The sequence below is a fragment of the Astyanax mexicanus genome, unplaced genomic scaffold (assembly GCF_023375975.1).
Source record: "Astyanax mexicanus isolate ESR-SI-001 unplaced genomic scaffold, AstMex3_surface scaffold_31, whole genome shotgun sequence".
NCBI classification, from domain to species: domain Eukaryota; kingdom Metazoa; phylum Chordata; class Actinopteri; order Characiformes; family Acestrorhamphidae; genus Astyanax; species Astyanax mexicanus.
The window spans coordinates 6269989-6279776 of NW_026040041.1; the positions used below are offsets into that span (position 1 = coordinate 6269989).

At 37.0% G+C, this 9788-nt stretch overlaps 1 protein-coding gene across 1 annotated transcript; it reads right to left on the reverse strand.

Annotated features, from left to right (window-relative positions):
• Window positions 1–3339: 3339 nt before the first annotated feature.
• LOC103034873 (zinc finger protein 696-like) lies at window positions 3340–7562 on the reverse strand. Its single transcript, XM_022663561.2, has 2 exons — window positions 7482–7562; window positions 3340–5897 (listed from the first exon to the last, which is right to left on the reverse strand). Exon 2 carries the CDS (start codon window positions 5791–5793, stop codon window positions 3892–3894), a length of 1902 nt encoding a protein of 633 aa, XP_022519282.2. The 5' UTR covers window positions 5794–5897; window positions 7482–7562; the 3' UTR covers window positions 3340–3891.
• Window positions 7563–9788: the final 2226 nt, after the last annotated feature.

Sequence of the window (9788 nt, forward strand, 5' to 3'; positions counted from 1 at the left end):
CACCCGTGATTAATTAAGAGAATTATTAAATGACTTTTCAGCATTTAAAGCTGTGCAAGGTGTACTTTTCCCATCTTTCCGATAGCAAAGACACACTGACCTACTGCCCTAAATCAAGCTGCACAATGCACCGTTTTTGATGGCTTGCTTATAAATTGCAAAAATAGAGACCACTACACTTTATAAATGCTTAATTAAAAGGAGTCAACTGTCATAACCCTTGTAAAGAAAAGTGCTATATAAACTGTATAACACTAAAATATGCACTTAAATGCATACTAAATGTACTACTTTGAAACAACTTATGGCAACTTGTGTTTTGAGTGATTTTTCGTATATATTTTCCAAACCTTTATTTATTTTTTTAATACCCTTAAAGTATATTGTATACTGAAGTATACAGCTCTAGAAAAACATAAGAGAGCACTTAAAAATGATGAGTTTCTTTGATTTTACCCAATTAAAAACCTCTGGAATATAATCAAGAGGAAGATGGATGATCACAAGCCATCAAACCACCAAACTGAACTGCTTGAATTTTTGCACCAGGAGTAAAGCAGCATAAAGTTATCCAAAAGCAGTGTGTAAGACTGGTGGAGGAGAACATGATACCAAGATGCATGAAAAACTGGGTTATTCCACCAAATATTGATTTCTGAACTCTTAAAACTTTATGAATATAAACTTGTTTTCTTTGCATTATTTGAGGTCTATTTGAGGTCATTTCTCATTTTCTGTAAATAAATGCTCTAAATGAGAATATTTTTATTTGGAATTTGGGAGAAATGTTGTCTGTAGTTTATAGAATAAAACAACAATGTTCATTTTACTCAAACATAAACCTATAAATAACAAAATCAGAGAAACTGATTCAGAAACTGAAGTGCTCTCATATGACTTACTGTTTTAAGTCCTGTTTTTTTTTTCTTTCCTTCCTATTTTATCTCATTTTTGCATGTATCGCCTCACTGACTACCAAACTATTAGTGTTTATATCATTTAATTGCTGCTATTTAGTAGTAATCATTACCTCTGTTGTAAAAAAGCTAATGGGCTTGTCTTTGGGCAATGCTGTTATTGTTCTAGTAGTAAAATATTCACAAAAAAAAATAAGAAATCGAGGAGGAACCTGACAACTACATAAATATAAAGTTCCTACAATAAAATAAAATATCAAAACTGCATAAATAGAATAAATAATGACCACAAAATTCAATATTTCACTAATCTGCATATCTCTGCATTCAGAGAACATTAGTAAAAACTCTCTCTGTCTCTTTTTTCCCCAAATATAAAAGAAGAGAATAAAATCAGATGAGCATTAATTATTATTATTATTATTTTTTATTAATAATTTATTTTTTTACCAGCTGTTCACGACCCACTTTTCGGGTCCCGACCCACCAGTTAGTTGATAATTGATGGTCTAAGCTAAATCTATGGTGTTTAAGATGATTGAAAACCTCACAAAAATCAAACACTATTCTGGTAAATAAGCTGGATAACCAAATAATGAAAATTTTACTATAAGTTTTATTTAATTTTGTTTGATCTTTGTTTTTATCTTGGTGATGCTGGTCTTGATCGTCATCCTGGACTTGGTATCACAGGTCAACCAGCTTTAAATATGGCTGGATTTGCATGTTAATACAATTTTCTTACACTTTTTACACCAATCTTTCCATTAAGCCTTTAGTTAAACTAAGACATGAACACCAGCACTCACTATTCTGGGATAGTTGTCTCTTAAACGGTCCTATTTTCCAAATCCTGGACTCTGCTGCCACCAAGTGGATGTTTTTTGCTAAATTCTTGAAACGCAAAGCAGATTAAAGCCCTTTTCTCAGATAAACAGATGAGAAAGACTTTCATTTTACACTCTTAAAAATACAGATTTCAATAAGAAGTTTTCTAAAAAGTCTGAATGCATAGACATAAACCAGTTTGTAAATCGATGTGTGTGTGTGAAGAACCTTTTTTAAGCTAAAAGAACTTCAAAATAATGTACTTTTAAAAGTACTTGTAGGTACAGCCCTTAAATTGGTACAAAAAAGAAGATTTTGGGTACTTTTTTACCTGCTGTGTGAAAGCTGTCCAAGATAATTAATCCACAGTCAATAAATTCATACATTACCCAACAAACATTTATTTAAATTTAGGCTACATTGAGAGTAATCCTCATTTACAATGTCGTCCAGGTGACATATAAAATATAGATTGACAAAAGAAAGAATTTACTGTATGTATTATAAAACAATATAAAACACAATATAAAACATAAGATAAATTATATTCTATATATAATATAAATTATATATATAAATCCAAGTAAAATTGAATTTAAACAAACCAAAAACTGTCTGGCATCATGCTCTTCCAAGCAAAAAGCTAATTCTGTGTAATTTAATAAACCTTGATTTTTTTTTTGTCAAATATTTCAATATAGTCACGTTTAAACAAAATCTAGCCATTTTACAGGTGAAGGAAAAGCCTTCTTAACCTTAAATGAAAGTCAATGTAAAAAGAAACAAAAGAGGCAAAAATTGATACAAACACATTGTCTCAGCACGATTGGTCAGAGCTGTCTGGGGCGGGGTTTAAAAAGTAAATACAAAAAGAAGGTCCTGTGTTCCAGACTAGCACATACTTTAGTGCAATTTAGCATGGAGCAGCAGAAGAAAATGCATTTGTTAATAGCTGTAGCTATCAGCTGATCGATTAGGATAATAAACTACACTTGAACAATGTGTTTTAGCTCAAATATAAGAATACCGGTAGATATAAGAAGAGTGGTTTGGGATTGACTTCAGAAAAGTTTTCAGTAGCAGAGGTTCAGCATGAAGTGCTGTAAGATTTTGACTTTAGACTTGATGATAAAACACAGTGGATCAACACCAGCAGATGACAGACATGACTCTCCAAACCATCACTGATCATCAGTAAATTTTACATTTCATTTGTAAATGAAGGGAGCAGAGTCTGGAGGAAGAGTGGAGAGACACACAGTCCAAACTGCTCGAGGTCTAGTGTGAAGTTTCCACCAATCAGTGATGGTTTAGAGACCAATCACCAATCATCTGCTGGTGTTGATCCACTGTGTTTTATTATCAAGTCTAAAGTCAGTGCAGTTTTGTTTTCCCACAAAATCTTACAGCACTTCATGCTGAACCTCTTCTACTGACAACTTTTATAGAGATGCGGATTTCATTTTCCAGCAGGACTTGGCACACTGCCCACACTGCCAAAAGTACCAATTGGTCTTATATAATATTCTAATTTTCTGAGACACTGATTTTTTGGTTTTCATTTGCTGTAAGCTTCATAATCATCAATAATAAAAGAAATGAACACTTAAAATAGACCACTCTGTGTTTAATACATCTATATAATATATGAGTTTCACATTTTGAACTGAATTGCTTAAAAATAAAGTAACTTTCCAATGAAATATTTTTTTTTACATGCACTAGTATATAGTGTATGGAGTCTCAGAAGCATAGTATCACTTTGTGTTTTATATATCTATATAATATATATGAATTACTAAAATAAAGTAACGTTTTAATGATATTCTAATTTTTTGAGATGCATTTACTTTAGACAGTTCTGACCAATCAGAGGAGACAACATGCTTACATGATTTGTTGGGGATTTGATTGCCTTAACGTTTTTGCCTGTGTGAAAACAAACCAAACCGAGGAAGAAAACGCTTAAGTAAACAAACTCATCAGAACATCAGACTGATTCAGACCAGAGAAACCAACTACAGCTGTAAAAAAAGTTCTTAAAGTTAGTAGCCACCCTCGAGTCCAGTTGTTAGCATTAGCATTCCTGCTCGCTAGCTATTAATGACTTTCACCTATTCAATAAAGTCAAGCTTTGTTCTGGCGGTCAGCTGATTTGTTGGTCCAGTAGATCCGGACTGTTATCAGTACTTTCTATTCCTTCGCCCTGACTCTTCTGGCAGCTGTGTTTACTTACAGTACTGGAGTATCGGAAGCTCTTGCCGCAATCGGAGCAGACGTACGGCGTCTCTCCGGTGTGAACGCGCTGGTGTCTCAGGAAATGACTGCGCTGGATGAAGGTCTTCCCGCACTCTGAGCAATTGTGCGGCTTGTCTCCGGAGTGAACTCGCTGGTGCAGTCTGAGGTTGCTCTGGCGGTTGAAGGTCTTGCCGCACTCGGCGCAGTGGTACGGCTTCTCTCCGGTGTGAGTTCGCAGATGCTCCTGGAGATGACTCTGCAAGGTGAAGTTCCTGCCGCACTCCGAGCAGTGATACGGCCTCTCGCCCGTGTGGACGCGATTGTGCGCTTGGAGATGACTCTGAAGTGAAAAGCTCCTTCCACATTCGGAGCACTGGAACGGTTTCTCTCCGGCGTGAAATCGCTCGTGGCGTAGAAGGTGACACTTCTGATTAAACCTCTTTCCGCACTGCGAACACGAGTACGGCTTCTCTCCCGTGTGGGTGCGATGGTGGATCTCGAGGTGGAGCTGGTGGTTGAAGCTCTTGCCGCAGGTGGAGCACTGATACGGCATGTCTCCGGTGTGGATGCGCTGGTGTCGCTGGAGATGGCTGCGCCGGTTGAAGGTTTTCCCACATTCCGTGCAGTGATGCGGTTTGTCGCCTGTGTGGACGTGCAGATGAATTCTGAGATCGGTGCGTCGTTTGAAGCTCTTCCCGCATTCTGGACAGCCGTGGGGCTTGTCTGGTTTGTAGTCCTGAGGTTTTATGGTGCTCTTTTCATGAATATTGAGACCAGCTCGTAGACCAGCTCCTAGACCAGCTTGTAGACCACGTCCTAGACCAGGTCCTCGACCAGCTTCAGGACCGGCTCCTCGACCAGTTCTTAGACTATCATCTAGACCATCTCCTGGACCAGCTCCTAGACTACCATCTTGACCAGCTCCTAGACCAGCTCCTAAACCAGCTCCTCGACCAGCTGCTTGGCCAGGTCCTAGACCAGCTCTTTGACCGGCTCCTCGATCAGCTCCTGGACCAGCTCCTTGACAAGCTCGTAGGCCGGCTCCTTGACTATCGTCTGTACCAGCTCCTCGACAAGCTCGTAGATCAGGTCCTCGACCAGCTTGTAGACCGGCTACAAGACCAGCTCCTAGACTATTCTCTGGACTATCTTCTTGACCAGCTCCTAGACCAGGTCCTAGACTATGGTCTGGACTATCTTCTTGACCAGCTCCTAGACCAGGTCCTAGACTATGGTCTGGACTATCTTCTTGACCAGCTCCTAGACCAGGTCCTAGACTATGGTCTGGACTATCTTCTTGACCAGCTCCTAGACCAGGTCCTAGACTATGGTCTGGACTATCTTCTTGACCATCTCCTCGACCAGCTCTTGGACCAAGTCCTAGAGCAGCTCTTTGCTCAGCTCCTCGACCGGCTCCTAGACTATCATCTTGACCAGCTCCTAGACTATCGTCTGGACCATCGTCTGGACCATCTTCCTTGTGGACACGCTGGTGTAAGTAAAGATGACTCAGCAGGCTAAAACTATTTCCACAATATGAACAGAAATGCGGTTTATCTCCAGCGTGAATGCGCAGGTGACGCTGGAAGCTGTCCTCTTCACTAAAACACATCCCACACTGGAGGCACTGGTGACTTCTCTCCATCCCATCTCCATCGTTTCTGTGGAATGTGTCTGAGCAGAGAACTCTGGGAGATGTTTCCTCGGTGTTTGAGCAAATTGGCAAAATCACATCCTCACATTTAACCTCTATAATGTTCAGTTTTGGCAGAACCTCATCTTCATCTGTAAGCTCTTCCGATTTCAGCATTCTGAGGTACACTCTAACTTAGTGGGATCTCCTCAAGTGTTTGATAAATTTGAAAGGGGCACAAAGCAAAAGCAAACGATTGGCAGAAAGACTTCCATTTGCTTCTAAAAGAAAGAAAAAAGAGAAGAAATATCAATGGAAAACACAATGCAAACATGGCATTAAAAACAATTAACATTATTTACACAATTGCTCACTACGAGATAAATATTTGCACAGCAAGTATAAGTATTATCTGGGAGCCTACTCCTGGAGACCTTTACTACCGGTCAAAAGTTTTAGAACACCCCCGTTTTTACTTAATTTTCCAGTCCAGTCAGTAACCAGAAATGGTACAAAATCCAATGTATGGAAATTAGCAGAAAACTGCCTTGGCCTTTATGAAAAACAAATGATCTAAAAACAGAAAAAAGTTATTTAAGTAATGTAAAAATTTTATTTAATTTCATTTGTGTATTGTAATAAAATCTCAAAAAGGTTTTTAGGGGCCATTCCATGGGTGCCATTTGCTTGTTGTAACTTTTCCTTTCTTTTTTAATCTAAAAATACATATATTTAACTATTCAAAACATTGACCGATCAATCTCAATCTCAGGCAGCATTACTTAATTTTTTACAAGGTTTATAATCTGAAGACACAAAACTCATGTGACATTTAAAAAGCAAGTCCACTAATTCCTGGGATTTTCTCTCAAGAACGGCTTTAATTTAAACAGATACAGACAGGTGTTCTAAAGAGGTTTCTGTTATTTTTTTTTTTACTTTTGCAATTAGGTCAATGTACATGACAATATGCTTAATAATAAAATGTATTTTAAAGTTTTAAAATTTATACATGTAATTTAGTACGAAGAGAAATGGCACCCATTTGGCAGAATCACCCTCAATTCAGTGTAAATAGTAACAGAAATAAACAGCTTTGGAAATGGCATATATGCAGCTAAATCCAGAGTCTAGTGCATCTCAAATTTATCATTATTTATAGTGCACTACAGGACTATGTGGCTTTATTTTTTCCCTTACATTACTTTTATACTGTAAGTAACTTTAAAACCAGTACTTTTACACTTGTACTTGAAGAGTTAAAAGCTTGAGTTAATACTTTAACTTCTACAGAAGTATTTTATTTCTATTACCTTTAATCTCATTTTATCCCCAATTTACAATGACAACGAGGGTGAAGATTAGTACTTTTTTCCCCCATTGTATTAGAAGCGTGTGTGTAATATTTTCTACTTAATGTTGACATTTTTATGTCATAAAATACCCCTAAACAGTAATAAACAGGATTAAAAAGTGTTGTAAATCACTAAATTAAGTTAACTTTGCCTCAATGGCTCTAGTACTACTGTTTTTCCAGAGCAAAGCTACTGTTTTATTGGTTATAAACTTGTTTACTGGCTGGTTCATGGTACATTCTGATGAATAACAGCTCTCAAATAGTGTTATATATTACAAAACATTTAATAATAAAGAAAATACATGATATTCATTGTAATAAATGCAGGGTCTGAAAGGGTTAACAGTCCTACAGAACTGAAAACACGTTAGCACCAAAACAACACATTCTAAACCTACAGATCAGCTCAATAAAACTACATAACTAAACCTTAAAAACTACAGAAACAACACTAAACATCTAAACTCCCAAAACTATCTTTATCTCCCCCATAAACCCCCGACCTGACCTCCTGCACGAGCACCAGCTCCTCTCTCAGATCACCGGGGAAACTCTGCAACTGCGCATGTGCGGAACGGCTTCACTCCAGCCTCTTTCTCATTGGAGGAGCGTGCAGTGACGTTTCAGTGACGCGGAAGCGGTTTTCGTCACGTTTTGTTATTTATAAATAATATGTATAAATAATAAATATTTTATTATTTATAAAGCATATCTTGACTTGTGTTTGATGTAATTATGAAATAAACATATAAATAAATAATTAATTTAAATCAGTTATATTTTACATACAAGTGTTAAAGAGACACTAAACCCTGAATCATATTTTTTAATTAATAGCTAAAATGTGATCCTAAATAACAAATAAATCGTACCAGTCCTGATTAAAATTTGTATTAATTTTCCTGACCTCAAAAAAACGCTTTTATTCCGGTATTTTCTGCCTTTTTCTGCGAGGATGAGTGTCCGATTACTTGTGTACGCAGACAAAATAACAGACAATATGCAAATTACATTACATTACATTACATTACATTTGGCAGACGCTTTTGTCCAAAGCGACTTACAATAGTCAAGTACAGTGTAAAATAAGTTTAAAGGTAAAACATCTTTGGATAGGGATAAAAGGAGGACAAAGGGGAATAATAGGATAGAGGAGTGAAGGAGGGGAAGAAGGAAATGAGGTTAGAAGTAGTTAGTGTGTTAGAGGTGTTAGGAGAGTAAGTGCTCTTTGAAGAGCTCTGTCTTCAGGAGTTTATTAAAGATAGTGAGAGATTCTCCTGATCTGGTAGTAGAAGGTAGTTAGTTAGAGGTGTTAGGAGAGTAAGTGCTCTTTGAAGAGCTCTGTCTTCAGGAGTTTATTATTAAAGATAGCGAGAGATTCTCCTGATCTGGTAGTAGAAGGTAGTTAGTTAGAGGTGTTAGGAGAGTAAGTGCTCTTTGAAGAGCTCTGTCTTCAGGAGTTTATTAAAGATATTGAGAGATTCTCCTGATCTGGTAGTAGAAGGTAGTTAGTTAGAGGTGTTAGGAGAGTAAGTGCTCTTTGAAGAGCTCAGTCTTCAGGAGTTTATTAAAGATAGTGAGAGATTCTCCTGATCTGGTAGTAGAAGGTAGTTAGTTAGAGGTGTTAGGAGAGTAAGTGCTCTTTGAAGAGCTCTGTCTTCAGGAGTTTATTAAAGATAGTGAGAGATTCTCCCGATCTGGTAGTGGAAGGTAGTTTGTTCCACCATTGGGGAACTCTGTATGAGAACAGTCTGGATTGCTTTGTGTGAGTGTTTGGCAAAGCGAGGCGACGTTCATTGGAGGAGCGCAGCGGCCGGGAGGTAGCGTAAGCCTTCAGGAGCGAGTGCAGGTAGGAAGGAGCTGTTCTGTCATCACCTTGTAGGTGATTGTAAGAGTTTTGAATTTGATGCGAGCATCAACTGGTAGCCAGTGGAGCTCAATGAGCAGCGGAGTGACATGTGCCCGTTTTGGCTGGTTGAAGACCAGACGTGCTGCTGCGTTCAGTCAATCAATAATATAAGTACATTTATGTGGTCAATAAATAAGGATAATGTTATGTAAATATATTTTTACACTTTGTCCACACAAGTTTTGTCACTTTTTGACTGGCAGTTGTTATTTATATTGTAGAGTAATGTAGCCAATAGAAATGTTCCAAAAAGCTATGAAATAAAATATTTTACATTGACACATTGATACAATACATTGACTTACTTTGAAAGGTAAGCATATGTATATATATGTATATCCTCTAGAGACCCAGCGTCCACATATGGGGACATTATATTTCTGCTTTTCTGCACCCTGACACATTAATTTATTTAAACATTGACTTTTAGTGGTTACATGACAAAATTACTCTTAATTTGTTAGAGTCTCTACAGCCATTCCAGACAGAAACATGAACCTGGATTTTAATGTTAGAAACTAGTTTATTTATTTACTGTAGAAAGCTAAAAATATTTTTCTTTAATTATTTGGGGCCTTCATGAGAACATTGTTTTATTTAAAATGCACACTGTCCAAAAAGTCTGGGTCTCGGGAGGATATAGCATATTTATAGTAACATATAATATATATATAACATATATCAGTAACATGAATTTGTAGTCATATAATATATATGTAAACAATCTAAGAATATTTTTAAATTAAAGAAAGTCTTCCGTATATATACACACAAAAGACTTTCTAAAATATTCTTAGATTGTTTATATGTATACTATACAACTAAAATTTATATATTACTGGGCATATAACTTTTGAGAGATTTGCAGTTAAGTTACATGTTTCAGCCACTAGGTGGCAGTGAATG